This window comes from Puccinia triticina, chromosome 3A (genome assembly GCF_026914185.1).
Source record: "Puccinia triticina chromosome 3A, complete sequence".
Classification (NCBI taxonomy): Eukaryota; Fungi; Basidiomycota; class Pucciniomycetes; order Pucciniales; family Pucciniaceae; genus Puccinia; species Puccinia triticina.
Window position 1 is genome coordinate 2,771,139 of NC_070560.1, and position 19,951 is coordinate 2,791,089.

The following is a 19,951-nucleotide window of genomic DNA, read 5'->3' on the forward strand; positions in this document are numbered from 1 at the left end:
ACTCCGTATAATGCCCAGGACCTATTTGCTTGATAAGATTCTTTGTCGGTCTCCTTTGAAGGCGGAAAGGTTCAGTTAGTGACAACTATCGCGCGCGGTCGATCTACAGAATATGCCCGAAAGGATGGAACAAGAGGGCGCTTGGGAGAAGAGTGCACTGGGGATAGATCAGACTTTCTTCGCCATTACCCAGCTCCATAAATTCCTTCACATATTCTATTGCTTATGAACTTGAGCATTATCAAACACTGCACCATTTCTGATTTCACGTGTAGGAGACCCATAAAGCAAGCCCGAAACATCAGAAAATGTATTTTTCTTATATCTAAATATGGTCCAGTAGAGTCCAGTTCAACGTCAGTCAAATGTGTATGGATTTTGCGTCGGTCACAGTGCATCCGCCATGGATCCAGTTGTGCATAGTTATATTGTTTTGCCATGGTAAGTCGGAGGACGTTTGTCCATGTTATACACAACTCCATCTCGATTCCCTATTGGGCGTAGGCGCGGTACCCGTGTCGGGACTGCTGGACTGACTGCCTCCTTTTTGGGACTGCTACACGGAGGAGATCCCTTCTCCCGAGTTGTCTCATCCTCTTTTGGTACTCTCTATGTAGCATAGGCCTGAAACCACTTGTTCCGTCGCGCCGACCGGAGACTTGACTACGGGGGATCCCGGGGCTGAGACGGGCCGAGAGAATAGGACGGTTCACGTAGAGAATTTTAAAAAGTATATTTTACAAGGCTTGAGCCTTGCAAAAGAGGTACTTTGGAAAATTAACCAAAAAACCTACCGCGTTGAATTTTACAAGGTATTTCTTACAATGCTAGCCTTGTAAACCCAAGCCTTGCAAAAAGGTCCGTGCAAAACCGCGTCAGGGGTGTGAATAGTTGAGTTTCACAAGGCAATTTTTACACTGTATATGCCTTGCAAAAATAAAACCTTGTAAAGATACCCCCCAGAGCCCAAACCTTCAAACTTGCGAGGTTTCAGCTTTTACAAGGCATACACGTGTCAAAAAAGCTTTGTAAAATTCCACAAAACAAGAATGAGAGTAGAATTTTACAAGGTTCAAAACCAGAAATGTAGATTATCAGGCAAGGCTATTTCCCGCCTTTGCGACCCTTTGGCTACAACGTCCAGGCCGGCGAGTAGGCACAGAAACAGGCCGCGGCGTTCTGCCTGAGGCGTCTTGCGGCTCTGACGTTGGCAAAGCCAATTTTTCCAATTTCGCCGGCGGTTTAGGCGGTTTCAGCTTAATCTTTAGCTTTTGAATCTTCGGGGCCGCCTGTTTTTCTTCAGTTGCCGAGGAGCTATTTGCTGACTTCGCCGGGATGATTTCAGCTGTTATGGCAGAGTCCTCCGCTGAGCTCGCCGGATTCAAATTTGCGAAGGGGGAATCATCCGCAGGCCTCTTTGGCGCCAATCCAGACGGCGAAGTCGGCGAAACATCAGAATGGTCGGTTTTTGCGACTTTAAACACCAAATCATTGGTAATCAAGTCAAATAATCCATGAAGAACCAAATCAATGCTTACCATCATTCATGTTTTCACCTGTGGATTCCAAGAACTTCCTTCCTGAGTCGAGCAAGTCACCAAGATTTGAAAACGAAATTTGATGAGGACGTGCAGTTGGGAAGTCTTTCTTGATTTGCACAACCTTCTTATCAACATATGCCTTCTCTGAGGCTGTCCAGCTTCGGGAATACATAAGCCAGCTGGTGTTGGGATGGGCCCCGCCAATAGAGCTGAAGTCCGAGCTGACCATCCAGGCGAGTCCATCATTTTCCATGTTGTTGTGATACCAAATCCCTGCCACCCCGGAGACGTTCATCAATACCTTGGACCAGTAATGCACACCATTCCAATATCCTCAAGCAAAAAGTGTGTATGTTTCGCCTTTTACAGTAAATGCAAAAGGCCAATTGGTTGTGGACATAAACATTGCTTGTTTGGCTGAATCCAAAATCGACGCAACATCTAGCATGAAATAGAGGTGGAGCGGAGCTTGATTCTTAGGGAAAGAAATGGTTTACCGCTCGCGGAGCATGCCGTCAGTGATGGAGTCTTCTTTCTTTGAAGCCAAGAAGATTCCGGAAGCTCCGGTTTGCTTGCATTTCTTGGGCTCCTTTGCTTTTGCTGCACAGTCCCGACAGTGGAGGCCTGAGATTCCAATCAAACCATTGGACATCCATTTCCTCAAGAGCTCCGCAGTGTTGGAGTACAAAATAGTGTTGGCCTCAAGCATCTCTTTTTGGATATTTATTACAAATCTAGAGTGGACATCTTCCCGCGGTGCCTCTGGGTGAGCTGGACAGGTAAGAGTTCACCTTTCTTCAACATCAAACAAGCCTTGGCGCAATCGATTGGGGTTTGTCTTTGGATCAAGGCAAATCTCAATGAAAAATTCTGCTGAGCAAAACTTGCCTGCCTTGAAGCTTGCAGGATGCAAGTTGTGAGCATGCTGGAAGATATTCTGTTGTGCAATTGCAAGCATTCCGCGGACCGAGCCGTCTTGCTTCAACTGGTAGGTGGCGCGAGTGGTGAAATGTGTCACCAGCGTTGTGAATAAAAATGTCCCTTGGCCACTAGATCCACAAAGCCAAATGGGATTGTACAGAGCATACATAGTCTCAAGTGCCGCAGCCATCCAACAGCGGTTCGCCTTTTTCTCATTCTTGGAGGCACGGTACGATGGATAGGTGGTCAGCGCGCCACCATCTGCATTACGTGCTCCTGGAGGCCTTCCAGTTTTCTTCTTGTCAGCAAGTTCAGGGAGCAAGGTATCTGTGGTGTCCGGCGGGCGCCCATCATTTTTGTATTCGTGGCGGGTCTTCTTGTTATTACTTGGAGCAGCAGGATTTGGGGCTTTCTTCCTTTTTTTCTCCCAGCTCAAAGACTGAGAGATATCAATCTGCTCCTTGTGAGCCGCTCTGTACTCAATTGAGACCCCGCGCATGACAGCATTGAAGTCTTCTTCCAAGACTTTGACAAACAAGTACAGCCAAACAAGGCCTAATCGGAGTGAATTTTTCCCTTCACTGAAAATTAAGAGGCATAAAATCAACAAAAATTATCTATTGTTTTGGCGCAATTGAACACAAACCTAAACGTGTAGTAAAGTCTGTGGAGGCTTTCCTGCGCATTTGTTGTTAAAGTGGGCCACCCTTTGCCTTTGGTACCATCCTCAACTCGAGCCCAATGGGTTGGAAAGAGCATGGCCTCCACATCGGCCATGGTCCACCAATCAAACCACTTCCTTGATTTGGGAAACCACCGACGTAATTCATCCATCTTGTCTTCATGACTTTTATCGCCCTCCTCCGGTTCCTTGATCAACAAAATGCACATCTTCTGGAAGGTGTTCTGCAACGGTGCCAAGGTTAACCAAACAAAACAAGCATCATCAAAAGGTGATCTCATCAGATCAAGAGCTGCATGTCCATACCTCTTTGTCTGCCATAACAATATGTCTATTCTTTTTGACCCAAGTCACTTGAGCGCAGTAATGCTCATGACATCCTTGGAGCTTCCCTAAAACAAGCTTTTTGTCGCAGATCCCAAAGACTTCCCAATATGCCGCAACAAAGCCCTCTCTCTGGGCTGAGAAGTCAACAATGTTGCACACAAGCGTATCACACTCTTCTTTGCTGATTTCTGGCTTCAGGAACTGGCGGAACAATGTGGCGAAGTGAAATTTGTAGTAGTTTTCTGAGAGGCAGCGGTGGGCAGATACATTACTTTACATTACGGCAGTGAAATTGGATAACGTAACATCTTTTTAGTTATCCAAATTGTCCATTTTGGTAACGTACAAAATTTGTGCAGTAAAGTATAGTAAAGTAACTTTTTTTTCAACCTGATTTTTTGGGTTTTTGGTAACGTAACTTTTTTGATATGGGACTATTTGTAAAGGGGTTGGGATTATTGAAAAAAAGAGTAAGTTGGTATCATGTCTTTAGCTTATTGGCACTGCCCACAAACGGGTGACAAAATCCGGATTTTGTCGCGCTGACAAAAACCAAATTTTGCCCCAAGTTCGAGCCCCGGCGCTGTTGTCACCTGCCATTCTCAGTGGCAGGTGCAAGAGGAAAGCACGACTCCCTCGATGGCCGGTGCTAACCGGTCATCAAGGGGACATACACACCCCCCTTGATGGCCCGTCTGTACCGGCCATCAAGAGGAACACACAACACTCTCTCATTGGCCGGTCAGTACTCTTGATGGCCGCTACTGACCGGCCATCAAAATGTGATACACACACCCCTTGGTGGCCTGTCAGTACACCGGTCATTGAGAGGAAAAAACTAACCTCTTGATGGCCCGTACTGGTCGGCCATCAAGAGCAAAGCTCTTTTGTTGATGTGTATACACATCACCCTTGATGGCCCGTCAGTACCGGCCATCAAGAGGAACAAAATACACTCTTGATGGCCTGAAATGATTGGCCATTGAGAGGACATACATACCCCGCTTGATGGTCCGTCAGTACCGGCCATTGACAGGAATATACTACACTCTTGATGGCCTGCGCTGACTGGCCATCGAGAGTCCAGTGCTTTGCTTTTGATGAGCAGTTGGTTCAATGTACCAGGTGTACATGTCCTCTTGATGGCCAATCATTTCAGGCCATCAAGAGTGTATTTTGTTCCTCTCAATGGCCGGTACTGACGGGCCATCGAGGGTGATGTGTATACACATCAACAAAAGAGCTTTGCTCTTGATGGCCGACCAGTACGGGCCATTGAGAGGCTAGTGTTTTCCTCTCAATGACCGGTGTACTGACAGGCCACCAAGGGGTGTGTGTATCACATTTTGATGGCCGGTCAGTAGCGGCCATTGAGAGTGAAAACAGTACTTTACTCTTGCTGGCCAGTACTGACCGGCCAACAAGAGAGTTTAGTGTGTTCCTCTTGATGGCCGGTACAGACGGGCCATCAAGGGAGGTGTGCATGTCCCCTTGATGACCGGTTAGCACCGGCCATTGAGGGAGTCATTCTTTCCTCTTGCACCTGCCACTGAGAATGGCAGGTGACAAAATCCACGGCAGGTGACAACAGCGCCGGGGCTCAAACTCGGGGCAAAATTTGGTTTTTGTCAGCGCGACAAAATCCGGATTTCTTCACCCGCTTGCGGGAAGTGTGGTTAAGGCTTGCCTCTATGAGGTTAGTGATGTTTGAAGCTGTGGGTTCAAGCCTCACTCTGAACATCTTTTAATCTGGCTTCCTGGCAGCATACTGAGTTTATGTGGTTGTTTAGTGTCAACTTGAGCAAACATCTCGCTCATATTGATAAAAACAACCACAAATCAGGGCCTTAACCAGAAAGTTACACCAAAGTTACCCAAATCTGGGAAAAAATGTAACCTAACTGGTTTTGTTCAAAATAACCAGGGAACGTAACTAGATAAAATGGAGCCTATTTTCTGCAGGAGATATCGTAAATCCAAATTAGATATCTTTAACTAGCAGATAACGTAACTGTAAAGGTTACGTTACCCTCAGACTTATCCATTTGGAGAACGTATCTGCCCACTGCTGTGAGAGGCCACAAATCCAAGTGAGCTGGACAGGAACCCATCAAGCTATTTCTTCACAGTACATAGAGGTCGAGAGCAGGTACCCATTGAGAAAGAACCAATAAGTCGCGTCGGAAACAAGGCCCTGACTGTAAAAATTGTGATTGATGTCGCGTGCTACAATCCTATCAGCCATCCATTGCGTTTGGAATGTGAAATGCTCCGAATCATCCATAAAAAAAGCTGATATGACTCGCAGTCCAGCTCTGTAAAAAAGCAAACAAAAAAAATCAGCTGGGCTTTGAAAAGATGAAAGCAATAAAGACAAACTTTTTCCATTTGAACATGTCCAACAGGAATTCATCATCAAGCATGCCTCCTTTTTTCCCGGGTAGAATTCCTAGCTCGGCAAGAATAAGCCTGCGATGATAGCAAAGCCAATCCGCATTTGCCAAGGACAAATGAATTTTCAGTACACTGTCATCCTTCAGCGCATCAGGCTTTCCAATCTGAAGTCAAAAAAGGTATCAGAATTGAACAGACAATCTGAAGTCAAAAGAAAAACTTACTTTCAGCGAGAAAGCCCCTTCCTTTGGGTTTATTGCAATCTCAGCCTTCAATTTTTTCTTTGAAATCTTTTCAGGCTTTTTTGCCTTGGGCCATGGATGCTTGTGGGTGCCAAAGTGGCGAAATATTGCCCTCTTGGTTTTGGTGTTTTGATCAAACCGCGCAATGGTGTTCTTGCAAGTAACATGTCTCACATTTCCTGGGCACTTCCTCGCTCGACCTCGGCAATTAGGGTGCCTGATCCAAATGACAGAAAGAGCAAAATCAGCAAAAAAACAGACAAAGTATGAACCAAAAAAGGTGCTGACTTTTTGAAATATTCATCCATGGATACTTTTCAAGTTGGAGGCAAACCCGCCCACAGACACTGAGGGAGGTCACAACAGAGAACACCAAGGCAGTTGAGTCTTCTCTGCTTCCAGAGCCCATTTGAATGGTACTCAGTCCCAACGGTCTTGGTAAACCCTACTTCACCCCAGTTGGTGATGTTGACTCCGGCGGGCTTGACAAATACAGTGTTTCCATTTGGGAGGAGGGGATAGCCTTCTGAGTCTAATGTGCAACCATGGTCAATGAAAGTGACCTTGTTCCCTGTTGGCAGGAAAAATTTCTTCTGTGGCTTTGCTGCGGCATCTTCATCAGTTTCCTCTTTATTATTTTTCTTGAAAACTTCCACAGGTTTGGGTTTGCCACAAGACTTCTGAGTGCGGACTGGCGCCGCCTCCGAAGCTTCAGAGCTATCTGATTGTTGGGCTTCGACATTGTCCAAAGCTTCAGAGCTATCTGATTCTTGGGTTTTGACATTGTGAAGATTGTAGTCACTGTCTATTTGGGATTCTGCAGTGGACATTTTTAAAGGGAGGAAGTCTTGAGCTGGGTGTTAGGGTGGGCCAGAGATGAGCAAAAAGAGGGAGACTCTGAAGTGTGCAAAAGTGACTTGGAATCAGGGAAAAATTCTTGCCCACAAGTTGAACATGCATTTTGGCTATGTTCTTCAAATACAATGGTGAGCCGTGTTTTAAGGATCCATTGTAATTTTCAATTAAAACACGGAGACATGTTTTATTACTCTGATGTGTTGCAAAGATTGTAAATACACCACTGTGAAACTGTACAATGTTTGTCCTGACGGGGAATATTCCCCGGCATTAATTACAAGGCTTTGGTTTTCAAGGCATACCTTGTAGGAGAAGCCTTGTAAATCTCAATAATTCCCCAGTTGCCATGTATTTTGACAAAACATTGGCATTCCAAAGTTTAAGCCTTGCAAAAGGTACTTTGGAAAATTCTCCTACCCAATTTTTTAACCCTGCTGATGTTATAAATCAGCAAGCCTTCCCAGCCAAATTGGCTGAGACCGTGGGATAAACTTTATTTTGGTCTTGCTGATTTTGGCCCTACGTGAACCATCCTAATATGATTTTGCCGGGCATCTTTTCAAACCAACTCTGCAGGAGTTGTCCTGTTATCTTTTTTTACCTCTCATTCTTTGCATGATCCAATTTAGCACCCGCTGTGCAGTTTCACTAAATTGGGATCAAGTCTCTGAAGAGTATTGATGAGAGTGACCGTCAATACGGCTTGTATATCATGTTCAGTTCCTAGATCAATGTGTCTTTGGTCAACATGATAGCCGGCCTGTTCATATTGGGAATAATTGTTACAGGTTTCACCAGGAAAAATAAATTGTCACCAAACATCAGGTGACATCAAGAAACAATGACTGTCACTTTGTTCCTGCTCTGGTGCTACCACAGCCAGGCTACAATGGCCCCTTTGTTTCCTACAGGGGGATGTCCATGCAGCCAGCTGTGCAGCTGGTGGGTAGCTCATTGGACTTAGGCTGATGTCACCTGTAGTCTAGTGACAGTTTATTTTTCCTGGTGTTTATGCATGGAATTTGACGGAACAAACTTAAAATCTATGTAGAGCCGGCTGATTTGGACGATTCTGAATAAGTTAGAAATTTTATAAAAAAAACTTCAAGGTAAGTGCCGTAGAATGAATGTTAAAGTCTCCGATGTGAAAACAGGGCTAATAAAAGAAGTCATTCTTTAAGTAAAGGTTTGCCTGAGGAAGGATTCGTAGGCAAAATCCGCTCCATCCAACGGTATAAGTACCGACCGTGTCGATTCAACCGTCTGCTTGTGACCAGTGGCTCGATATGTTTTTTAAGACATGCCAGGATGAGGTGGTTAAGCTTGGTTCTTTCTTGGCGGCGGACACCACTGATCTGACAAAACACTTGGAAGTAATGGGCGATCCGAACGGCCGTTTCGGGGTCTTTGTTGGGCTGCATCTGGAGCAGAGTGTATAGGGCCTGGTGGATCAGGCGCCTCGTGTCATAGCTCAGCTTCTGGGGAGCTTCGGTTTCATTCAAGCGGAATTTCTCCAACAGATTGCGGAGTAGGTGGTCTCCAGAGATGTACTTATGGCGGAAAGTGCTATCGAGGCGCTCGTCGAACTCGTCTGTGACCGAGGATGCACGGCGAGTCAATGGCAGACGGGCAAGATTGTGAGTTGGCATCCTGTTCTCGTGCTCAAGAGGAAAGATGACCAGCGCATGAGGGTTTTGGCAGGGATAACTTACGACCTCTTAGCCATTGAGGAGTGCAGCTGCCGCGCGGATGTTGGGGATCCCGAATAACTAGGAAACATTCCAGCCGTGAGTGATGTCGCTTTAAACCCGTTTCTTTAGAAAATGAAAACATCCTAACAGCAGCATCCCACTTACAGATGTGGTTGTAATAATGCTTCAGATTATCCGAATCCTCTGCGATGGCCATGTTTTGAGCAGATGTGGATGTGGATTTGTTTCTCAAGGAGCTCCCCAGTCTCTTGAAAAACTTTGGCACTTGAGAATCTAACCCCAGGAAGAAAGTGAAGATTTGTTGATGATTGAACGGGATGTCAGCAATCCAAGCAACATCGACTGACATTTTGTGTTTGATGGCTCTGCGAGCTGGTTGGGCTCGTTCGTCAAGAGTTGGTACGGTGTGCGGGCAGCGTCTTCGTTCCAGAGCCCTATGATGCGCATGGCGGCAGTCAAATCGAGATGGAGAAGCACCAGTAGCCATGCCGGCAAGCTTTTAGAAATCATTTCTCGAGCTATGATGACCGAAACCCGTGTCGTCACTTGGTCAGACGGATACACTCCGGGCGCCTTTCAGTTGTTTATCGGCCTCCTTTTAAGTTGGAATGGTTCGGTTATGGACGCCTCTCGTGGCAGTGCGCGATCGATCCACCGAATAAGTCCGAGAATCCGGATGGAAGGAAAGGGCGCTTGGCCGGAGAAGAGCACACAGGCCAGATTCCCTCCGTCACTACCCAGCTCCTAATTGCTTCTAAAACATGACCATTATCAGATCTTGCATCACTGACGATTGGACGTGTATGAGAGCTACAAGCGGACCCCGAAATATCAGGAAAAAAATCAGTCGAGACTCGGATGTGCGTGTGTTTTATGTGGGCCATAATGCATGAACCTCATCAGGCGTGCATATTGGCGGAAGCAGGGGTTACAGAGCAGGCCCTACAGTGGCGCATGGCAATAACGTCTCGCAATCGTAAAACATGGGAGGCATTTTATCCATGTTGTGTACACAGCCCCATCGTAGCCCCGAATGGGCCTAAGGCGCGGCGCCCGAATGTATCTACCGCCGCTTTATACACCATCAATGGTTAGAATAAAAGGGGGGGGGGGGGTTTGTGCTCCCTTAACCCCAAGAGATTTTCACGCGACGGATATTACAGGGTGGAGGATGGGGGTTCAGGAGTAGGGGAGGATCATGATGAGTTCTGGATGTGGGTGCGGATGGCTGCGAATGGATTTTTCTTGAACTCGGGATGGCTCAGGATCGCGGGCAACCGGATGGACTCCTCGCGTCTACGAAATGCCAAGTCAACAAGAGAGCGGACTGTGTGAGTTGGTTGTGCGAGGGGACTGACAGGACTTTCGCCTTCTGTTTATGCGACAAGGCTTTTTTTGAGGCGGGCTTGGGTTGAGTAGCGGCTGTTGATGGCTCTTGCGGGGCGCGAGCTGGGAGACTCTTCTCGACAGGGTTGCTAGGAGCAGTAGTGGGGGTGGTAGTGAGGACTTCGTCTAGGGCGGCGATGACCGGCCTCAGGTCGCCGACGACCGCCTGTTCCTTGGCCTTCTTCTTGAGCCTCTTTGCGTGCGATTTTGAGTACGGTTGAACGCCTAAGAAAAAAAAATCATGTTTCAATATTGATCTAAAAACTGCGCAAGACGGAATGTGTTTTTCAGACTTACTGTCTCGCGCTCTACTCACTCTGCGGTCCGGCTTTGGTTTGGTTGTTGCTGATGGTTGGTTGTAGGCATTAGGGTCATGGTTGAGTTGGTTGAGGATTTCGTTTGCCTGATGATGATGGTCTGTCAGCATGAGTTTTTTTTGCTTAGCCCGTTGTGCTTACTGAGGTTGTTGGCTCGATGGTTTGGAGGCGTTGGGAGTGATGCTCGGGCAATGAGAACTGTCGTTTGGAGAGTGGGCCTGTTGTTGCTGGCAGGCTTGAATGGGTCAGTCGGGTCCTGCTGGCTTTGGGCTGTGCCGAGGAGGTGATCAGGAGTCAGAGTTTTCTTTTCTCAGCTTAAGGGAATCGTGAGTTGCTGACCATGTTTGTTTGCTTGTTTGTTTGTTTGTTTGTAGTTCCAGTTTCTTTTTTTCTGAAGTGGTGGAGTGGGTTGTATGCGGCTGTCACTGATCCAGCTGACTCGCGCCTGTCACCAGACCTGTCACATTCCACCACCACTCACCCCGAGGAATATCCCGACAGCCTAGCCAAGAACCACCTACTTAAACATAAACTGATGGAAATATATTCCGAACCAGCCTAACAATCCCCACGATGACCCAAGCCCAGGAGGACCACCACCAGAGTACGGCCCATGGCGATCAGGAGAACTTGGACGGCCTAGCGCAGAACCTCAGGGCGGTCTACCGATCCTACCATCTCGACTGGATCGAACACTGCGAGGCAATCGACCGCCTCCGACTCCGGCTCACCCGCAAGAAACGGCCCACACTCACCCCAGTCACCACCACCGTCGACATCGCCGCCGGGATACCTGCCTGCGAATCAGCCGCGAACGTCCTCAACCCCGCCCCCATCGGAGCACTGTCATCCGGCTCGGCTGGGATCACTGGCTCATTGACGGCCACCGGTCGGACCACCCGCCGGACTGCCAACCTGAGCTCCTTCGGCGACGCCGTCACCGACGCACAGTTCGACCTCGTTCTCGCTCAGCTCGGAACCGCCGACCAGAAGGACCCGAATATCAGAGCCATGAAAACTACCGCAACCGTCCCGGATATGGCTCTCCTGCCCAGCCACCGTCTGCAGCTCTCGGTCTCAGAAGATCAGACCAGCGACACCCTCGTCTCCGACCCCATCGCCTTCTACGAACTCAACCCACCCGATTCCGAACCACCCCCATCCGGATATCAGGAACCATCCATCTGGACCGCCCAAGAACAAGAAGCATTCGAGAAGAGCTACACCGCCCAGCCCAAACAGTTCGGCTGGATCGCCTCGCAGGTCAAGACCAAGAACCGCGCCCAATGTGTCATCCACTACTACCGTACCAAACGAGAGAACAAGTATCGCAACCTCCATCTGCCCCCTCAGCCGATCCTCGAAGGTAAATCTCGCGAACTGCGCGGCAAACGAACGCGGAGAGTCCCCTGCAAAACTCCGACTACAGCCGATCCTCTGACCCCCTCCTCACTCAAGCCCAAGCCCACCAAATCCACATCAGATGCCATCCCACCCACCGGAGATGAACCTGATGACGAATCCGTCTATCAGTCTGAACCAACACCGAGAACAGCTACTGCCCCCACAGAGTCATCATCATCCATCAACAATCATCTCACCACCAACAATGGTGCGGATGATTGTCTGAATGCCGATCTGCGTCGGATGTCTTTCGATACCCGCTCGATCCAAACCAGCCAGGCCAACGAAACCGACCTATCCTCAACAGCCACGGCCAGCATTCTAGTCTCATCATCCACCCATCGGGACCTGCCCACACCAACCTTCTCAGCACCCTCCCCAGCCCAGTCGTCGATGGTCGATCCCTCTGAGAGAACGTCGATCGTCTCCGGCGACCATCGTGCTCGTCTGGAGCTCGCCGACCCATCGACCGAATCCAATCGATCAAACACCCCCAAACCCACCCCCACCAAACCGCTCGATCTTCTCAATCCAGTGGCCTCAACATCTCTTCCAGCAAAGTCTGCCGAGGACCCAACCCCCAAGTGGCCCGCTCGTGCCTACAAGAAACGGAAAGTGCACGCGATCGACACCAGCAATAGTCGCCCGGTACCCTCCGCACATTCGTCCAGTGTAGTCGATCTTGCTCCTCCCTCTAAGCCTGACGCTCAAACTTCACATACTCTTAACCCTCCTTCTGGCTCTGCCTATTCTTCAGAACCTTTGCCTTCCGCTCACCCCAATGGAAGTGACGCGTCTTCTGCACAGATCAACGGGCTGCCTGTATCACGCCAAACGCCTGGCCTAGAGGTTGGTCATCTACTTCATGAAACCCCCCAGAGCAAGCCTTATTTTTTTCCTAATCGTTTTATCATTCTGGAAACAGGCCACACCATCCTTGATGGAGGTAGACGAACCGCCGGCGGGCAGAAGTTCACAGCCCAAGATACCCGAAGCAGCGCCGGTGATCAGGTCGTCGATGCAGATCAAGAATCTGCTGAATGATGATCCGGTCGAGCTCTCTGCGACGATGTCGAGCATGGATGCAAGCGCCTGGTTTGGCAACGACTCGACTGAGGCCACGCCGACGGAAGAGATCCCCGAGCCCGGGCCGACCAAGCCGCCGTTGAAGCTGCCCCCGGTCGACCGCGCACTCCTGCCACCTCCACGAGGAGATTACTACCAGTCATCAACAACGCTTCCCAGGCCGCTGTCCCAGCCCCTATCTCAGCCTTCTTTCCCACCCCTCCCCCGCCCTCTGTCTCGCCCACTATCCCGGCTGTCGAGCCATGCGAGCCACGCCCAACAGCAGAGCAGCGCCAGTCTGCCCCCTTCTCATCGACTGACCGCTTCTGACTCTTCGTCCGCGCATCCTCCTCCTGCTGCGACTGACCATCTTCCCGGGCGACAGTTCGATGGGATGCTCGTCGACGAACGCTTTGCTGACCCGCCCAGTTCGCCCGGCTCGCCCTCCGTAGGTGGGGGTCCCGCCAACAGGATCTCCTCCCGCGGCCTTCCCGAGCCCGACCCCTCCTCCTCCAAGCCGATGTCTGTCGCGGGCCGGAGCGCTCTGTCCTATCAGATCAAGTATGAGCGGGGCTTCCCCGGGCCTGATCGCCCACACTTCCCCGAACACTATCCGCCGCCGCAGCCGCCGACATCGGGCCCCTCAATCTCGACCCTCTCGTCCATCGTCCAGCCTCCGCTGCCGCCGCCCCCCTCCGCCTCCTCCCAATCGCCCCGTCCGCCCAGCTTGCACCACTTCCCCACCCCCACCCATTCCACCTCCCCGCGCCCGGGCCATCCGCACGGGTCGCTAGGATACCCGGCCCACCCCGCCGGCTCCCAATCCTCCGCCTCCTCCTCCTCCTCCCAACAACAGCAGCAGCAGCAGCAGCAGCAGCGTCACAGGAGCGGGTCTCTGCTCCGGTCGCCTTCGTCCGCCCGTGGCCCGCTCCCCCCACCCGGGCCCTACCCCGCCCATTCGCCCGGCGTCGGCACCCGGTTCTCCAACAACCGCCTCCCCCCCATCCCCGCCTCGCTCTCCTCCTCCCACCACCACAGACTCAACCACCATCTCCCCCCGCCCGAGCCTCCCCCGCCCATCTCCGCGTCTTCTTGGCACAACACTCCCCCGCCGCCTGGTAACCACCTTTCTCCGTTCGATGGGTCTCCCGCTGCTGCCGCCGATCGGAAGCAGGCGTGGAGCCAGCAGCAGCAACAAAAACAGCACCAACAGCAGCAGCAACAGCAGCAACAACAGCAGCAGCAGCAACAGCAGCAGCAACAGCAACAGCAGCAGCAACGGCAACATCTGCAACAAATACAGTGGGAGCAACAACAACACAATCAGCAGTGGGAGCAAGGTTACCTCCAACAACAGAAGCAGCAGCAGTATCATGAGCAGCGGGATCGGGAGCAGCGGGAGCGCGAGCAACTGCACCACTCCAAACAACTCCCCCACCACCATCACCTCATCCACCCCTTCCCGTCTTCGTCTTCTTCGCCGGCGACAACAGCTCCGAAAGACCATCATCATCAGCAGTACATCCACCACCACCCATCGTCTTCGGCTTCTCACCACCATCTCCATGGCCTTCACGAGCGTAGACCGCCCGTCGACATCGAGCCTCCGGAGCCTGCTCCTCCACCCCCCGCCGCACCCGGATCTGCGACTGCAAACGGCGGGCCTCCGGGCTCTTCGTCCTCGGCGGCCAAAAGTAGCGGCATGGGTGCCCGGAACACGGGCGACCGCTGGGCCGACCGGTTGTGATCATCTTTTGTGCTTTCTTGTGTCGGCGACAGGCCGTCGCTCGTCGCTTGTTTGCTTGTGTCGGCGACAGGCCGTCGCTCGTCGCTTGTTTGCAATTCATCGTTTATTGTTTGCTTTTCTTCGTGGTCGTGGTTGGGCCTTCTCTCCCTTTGCTTCCAAAAATGTGGCGTGATCATGGGGTCTCGTTGGGGAGGAGCGGGGACGGCATGCGATGCTCCCCTCTCTCTTGTGTTTACAGAGGGACTCCCATAGTGAGTCCACGTGGGGGGGGGGGGGGGGGGGGGGGGGGGCACCTTAGATCACGTGCGCAACCAAAGATGATCATCGCATCCGTCGTAAACCTCTTCCAGGTTTTTTGTTTCCATGTCGCCCTTCGGAGAAGCGCACATTCGGGGCCATTGGCGGCCGGCCTGGAAAGAGCCCGGCTTTCTGTCCCCATTAACAGCCGCTGTTCATAAGGCAGCGAATGGCCAAAATACTGGATGACTTCCCGTCAAGATCTGCGGGCCTTCCAGAAGTGATCTAGACCCCAAACAGCTGGATTTCCCTGCAAAAATCTGGAGGAGTGCATGAGGATAAATTCCACAACATTGAGGAGCGCAAGCTACGGCCCACGTGGCTCAGGTCTCTTCATGGCTGCCCTTCTGGCGCTTGTGGCCCTGGTCGTCGTATGCCGCTCCTACCATCCCCCGAGGCAGCCGAACCATCATCCGTCCGGCAGACGAGAACGGATGCTGGACGACGGACATGCACGGCCTCTTTCTGGCGGACATCTATCGCCTGAAGCCGGCGGGAGAACCAGCACGCTCGATCGACAGTCTCGCGACGACATATATGTACCGCCGTTGTTCCCGAACACGTCTGACGCGCTCAGCTCTCCGGTGGCCGCACTCCCTTGGCCCAGCTCATTCGGCCAGTGGGTCAGCTGAAGAGCGTGGGGCCCGCCGGGACGGCTGAGTGGCGATGCTCCGCTTGGCTTGTGGGAAGCTCCCCGGCATCTATCCTCGTCCGTAGATTCGCGCGCGGAGCCTGGATACAAATGCCACTCGTACAAAAAAGGCCATGCAGAATCAAAGTCTGCATCCTCTCTTCATGCTCAGTTTTCACGCGGAAATAGGCAAAAGGATTGCGTTGTCGGGGATTCGAACCCCGGACTAAAGCTGGACCTAAGCAAGAGCCTTATCAACGGATCTGCAATGGAAGGCTTCAATGCTAACCACTACACCAACAACGCTTGGTGGAAGGAGTTCCGTACGTGGTATTCAGAGTACGTGCAGGAGGACTACGCAGTCCGCAGCCACAGCGGATTGCCCGCTGTTTGATGGATCAGGCAATCTTTGTGGTACAAAAGAAACAATGAATCAACACCAAGAATTTTTCAGTTGAATTCAATCACTAGTAAATTTCAAAAAACTGTAGTGGTTGCTAGCATTCAGCTTGAAGGCAAATACTACAGGCTTGTGAGGTTCCAAGAAGTTTTCTTAGATGAACAGGCTCAAGCAAAGAAAAGTTTATCCTGAAATAAGAGATCAGCTGTGTTGCCTTGCATCTATTCCTGGAATTCTGCTTGGGGGTTTCGCAAGTTTTAATTAGTTTTCTGCTGAAAAAATGGGCTCCAAATGGGCCTTACTGTTTCAATGAAATAATAGGAAGGGTGCTTCACAATAAGGATACCTGGGAAGGATCTTGAGCGCTCACAAGTGTTGCTATGAGGTTGCTTGGGGTGATTTCTTGCTTGAATTGCACGCCAAAGTTTAAGCAATTATATCACCTGCAAGTAACCAAATTTGGTGCAGAAGGAAGCAAGATTTTTTATTGTGAAACCCCCTAAAGCATTTTCCAGGATGATTCTCATTTCATTATCCCTGTCCACATTGGTAAATGTAACTCAATTTTACTGATACTTCTCATGAGTCATACAATTACAGTAAATTTTCTAATTGATTTAGAATGGTTGGTTACAAAGGAATCATGATGCGTAAATTGCCTGCAATTATGTCAGTGGTTGTGATGGCAAAATATGCTCTTGTAGCTACATGGGCTACTGGAGGTAACACATCCTTTGGTCCAATGGCTGAGATGTGTAAGAACCAAATCCTAGTCCCTCAGACATGATGCTAGTAGAAGGGTTGGCAAATAAGCTCTTCATTGAGGGTACTGATACCAACTCTGAAACTTTTCCAATCCTGGGAACTGTCTAAAAAAAGATAGAACAGGTGTAGGAAGAAACAGGACATTACTCATAGCAATAACATAGCCAGAAGGAAAGATGGAAACTGACATCACTACGGTAACTACTCAGATAGTCTGGATAACATTGGGCACAATAATTCCCCAGTAGTACAACAATGTGCATATATTAACATTCTTTGGACTTGAAGGCTGTACTAGTGATTGTTAGAAAGGAAGAGGCAATATAAACAAGCAGTAAACTAACAGGTGTAAAATTAGACAATATATTTGGTCATGGGAGTCCTGATTTCTTTTTGAAGAATGCAGGCTGCTTTGAATGTAGCTTTGAGATCAGGCTGAATGAGAGTCTTTTTCTGGAAAAAAAATGTCAGATAAGTTGGTTGGGGGCAAAGAAAAAAAGAAGAAATTTGGCTCACCCTGGGGAGTTGCCAATGGTTACTTGCCTTTTTTGAGGAATTGGGAGAAGAATTTGTAGACTTTCTTCCAGGCCTTCCTGACTGATTGTGGAATAAAAAAAAATGCAATTTAAGCAGTGAGCACATCACAATGCAACAGTAGAGTTGATACCAGTCACTCACGGTACTTAGGGATATGTGGTTTTTCATGTTTGGTTTGTTGTTCTGTCAGTGGCTTTGGGACAAAAAATTTGTCTGGGTGGAAAGAAACAAAGATTAACTCTGGCTCAAGAATCCCATTAAAACAGAGGAAACATTGACTCACTCTTGATCCTTTTATACATTGCTTTGGGCTTAAACTTGCCATCATGGTCTGTGAAGTAATATAAACAGATCTTCAGTCTCTTGGGATTTCCAACTTGATTAACTAGTGGAGAAGCTGAAATTCACAGTTGGATTGGATATTTTGCTTGACTGTTTCAGGGGTGGTAGAGCCATGGGGAACCTCATGTGAATTTTCAGCTGTGTCAGTTGATGTCTTTGCAGTTATAACCTCAGTTGGAGGTTGGGTTGCTTCCGCATTTGGGTCGTTTTCTTTAATGGGGGGAGGTCTTTCCTTGCTCACTTGTTTTTAATTTCACACATGGATTAGAAGAAATGGGGGGGGGGGGGTGTAATCCAGTAAGCTGAAGGGTTTGGTCAGATGATCAACAACGGGAGCTCTTCAAATAAACATACCAACACTGGCAAGGTGGTTCTCGGTGTCCGTTGATTGGTGGATAAGCATTTGGCTACCTCTTAGGTGCTTATCTTGGGTGGTCAGACTGTTGTCTCCTGCAGTCACTTCTAATTTACAGATGGAAGTATTGAGCAAAACACACCATCAATGCTGGAAAAAAGCTCTCTGGAACAATCATAATCAATGTGGTTGAAGTGAAACAGGGATAATTTGCGCAAATAAGTGATCAGGGAGCATTTCTTACTACTTGAGTCCAGGGGCCTCAAAGTATCTAGATGGGGGCCGGAATTGGTGGACAGCATAGGTGAACCAGTGGTGCCCTCAAGTCCAAGTGCTGCACTAGCGCTGCCTAATTCAGTGTGGGGAGTAGACGCGAGTTCTGCAGAGTGTATAAAGCATTAGTATGGCGTCTGATGTAGTTTACTGTCTGTAATTGTGGAGATCAAGCTGCAAAGAGGTGGCAGGGGTGCTTTTAAGCTTTACATGTCAAGGTTGGAGTGTTGGAGTGATTGCAAGAAGAAGGCTCAGGCTAGGAGTCAGGAGAATGCGAAGTGAAAATCATGTAAGGTGTGGACTGACCCTTTACCGAATGAAGGTTCTCGGCCGTATTGCGGACTATGATAGCAGCTTTGCCTTCCTCTACAGCATCGATGACTTCCACCATCCTTTTGGAGAACTGGGAGAAGGACTGAGACTGGAAGCTTTGGTTGGATATTGCCAATGGCTGTGATCCCGATGGTAGTGGGCTAGCGTTGAGCAACGAGGTACAAATACATGCTACAGTTATGAGCTGGGCGAAGTGAGAAACACTCGCTCGCCGAGTTGCAGTGGCAGGCAGACGCATGCCGGTTGCGACTTAGCTTCAGTTCTGGCAGTAAGGAATGTAGGTATTGGTATAATTAGAGTCTGGATGTGATAAATAGGGCCTAGGGAGGCCTTGCAACTGACAATAGATAAAAGATTAGGGGTGGGAAACAATTGGACAACGACCGATCCTATTTACGCAGAGGGGGGGTGAAATGAAGTGCCGCCCACTCCTCGCTGATGGGCACATCTCAGGCCAGTCTTCGAAGACGAGTCCTTGGCAATACACATTGCGAGACAATCTGCCGTGAAGTTGGCTCCACGATTTGCCCACTCTTCTCGCCTGTTTCTTCTGGACCCATCCAGCGAACAGCCATCATTCGAGGTTCGGGGAGCTTGAGGAAGGAAAAAACCTTCATAACGGTCCGGTAAACACGAAGGAACTCTTTCATACCGGCACATAATTATTCCTTCACAGATGAATAACCTGGTGTGTGTGTCAGGGGCAGACAGGGACGGCCTCCGCGTGGCTGAATCACCTGGACAACTCGATCCGGGAAAACTGAACATAGAGATGGAAGTGAAGTCCAGTGTTTCATCTTGTGATCAATCAAGTTTACGCGGCTCTTTCCTCGGTCGGTCCAATAGGTAAATGCATACGAAACGATATTCAATGAGGTTGGAGGACCCCCCCCCCCCTCCCCCCTTCAAGCGAGCAAGCAGCATAGCATAGAGGAAATCATCCTGGTACACCACTGAGCGGCGGCAGGCCTTCCTAGTCCAGGTTGTACAACCAAGGAGAGGGTTTAAACCTGATCGACCGGAAAGTGACCTAAGGTTACCCTCAAGTCGACCGGGTTGTATAGCCTGATCGACCGGTACCCTCCCGCCAATCAGGTTTGTATATCACGATCGGCGGCAGGAAACTTTAACCATGCCGCGAACCAGTGCTGGACCATAATTGTTTCCTCTATGTCTTGCTTCCTGTTCCCGGGGGACAGGGCGACTCCAACCGGATTAATCACGTTGAATGAGTGTAAACACCCGATCAACCCGAACGGTCGACTCGGCGGCCGGCTAGCCCTCCTTTTTCACGACCAGCACGGCGGTGTAGCCGAGCGTAGTCAAGCCTGCGAGCACCGCCGGGAGGCGTAGAGTGGCAAGCGGGGCTGATGCCGAGCTTTGTAACTCGCTTCACATGACAAAGAACAGGCAGCCCAGTGT

The 19,951-nt window shown here is 49.9% G+C and overlaps 4 protein-coding genes across 4 annotated transcripts; 2 read left to right on the top strand and 2 right to left on the bottom strand.

Moving 5' to 3' along the window:
• Positions 1-8,134: 8,134 nt before the first annotated feature.
• PtA15_3A323 (uncharacterized protein) lies at positions 8,135-9,187 on the bottom strand (the record flags this gene model as incomplete). The annotated part of the gene is made up of 4 exons (XM_053167280.1): positions 8,135-8,556; positions 8,678-8,734; positions 8,822-8,950; positions 9,025-9,187. 4 exons carry the CDS (start codon positions 9,185-9,187, stop codon positions 8,135-8,137), a joined length of 771 nt encoding a protein of 256 aa, XP_053018512.1.
• Positions 9,188-9,873: 686 nt separating this feature from the next.
• PtA15_3A324 (uncharacterized protein) lies at positions 9,874-10,490 on the bottom strand (the record flags this gene model as incomplete). The annotated part of the gene is made up of 3 exons (XM_053167281.1): positions 9,874-9,973; positions 10,036-10,288; positions 10,361-10,490. 3 exons carry the CDS (start codon positions 10,488-10,490, stop codon positions 9,874-9,876), a joined length of 483 nt encoding a protein of 160 aa, XP_053018513.1.
• A 463-nt stretch (positions 10,491-10,953) lies between these two features.
• On the top strand, positions 10,954-14,596 carry PtA15_3A325 (uncharacterized protein; the record flags this gene model as incomplete). Its single annotated transcript, XM_053167282.1, has 5 exons — positions 10,954-11,912; positions 12,060-12,633; positions 12,710-13,635; positions 13,735-14,023; positions 14,153-14,596. The coding sequence occupies 5 exons, from the start codon at positions 10,954-10,956 to the stop codon at positions 14,594-14,596; spliced, it is 3,192 nt and encodes a 1,063-aa protein (XP_053018514.1).
• Positions 14,597-15,228: 632 nt separating this feature from the next.
• PtA15_3A326 (uncharacterized protein) lies at positions 15,229-15,918 on the top strand (the record flags this gene model as incomplete). Its single annotated transcript, XM_053167283.1, has 2 exons — positions 15,229-15,512; positions 15,714-15,918. 2 exons carry the CDS (start codon positions 15,229-15,231, stop codon positions 15,916-15,918), a joined length of 489 nt encoding a protein of 162 aa, XP_053018515.1.
• Between the last annotated feature and the right edge of the window lie 4,033 nt (positions 15,919-19,951).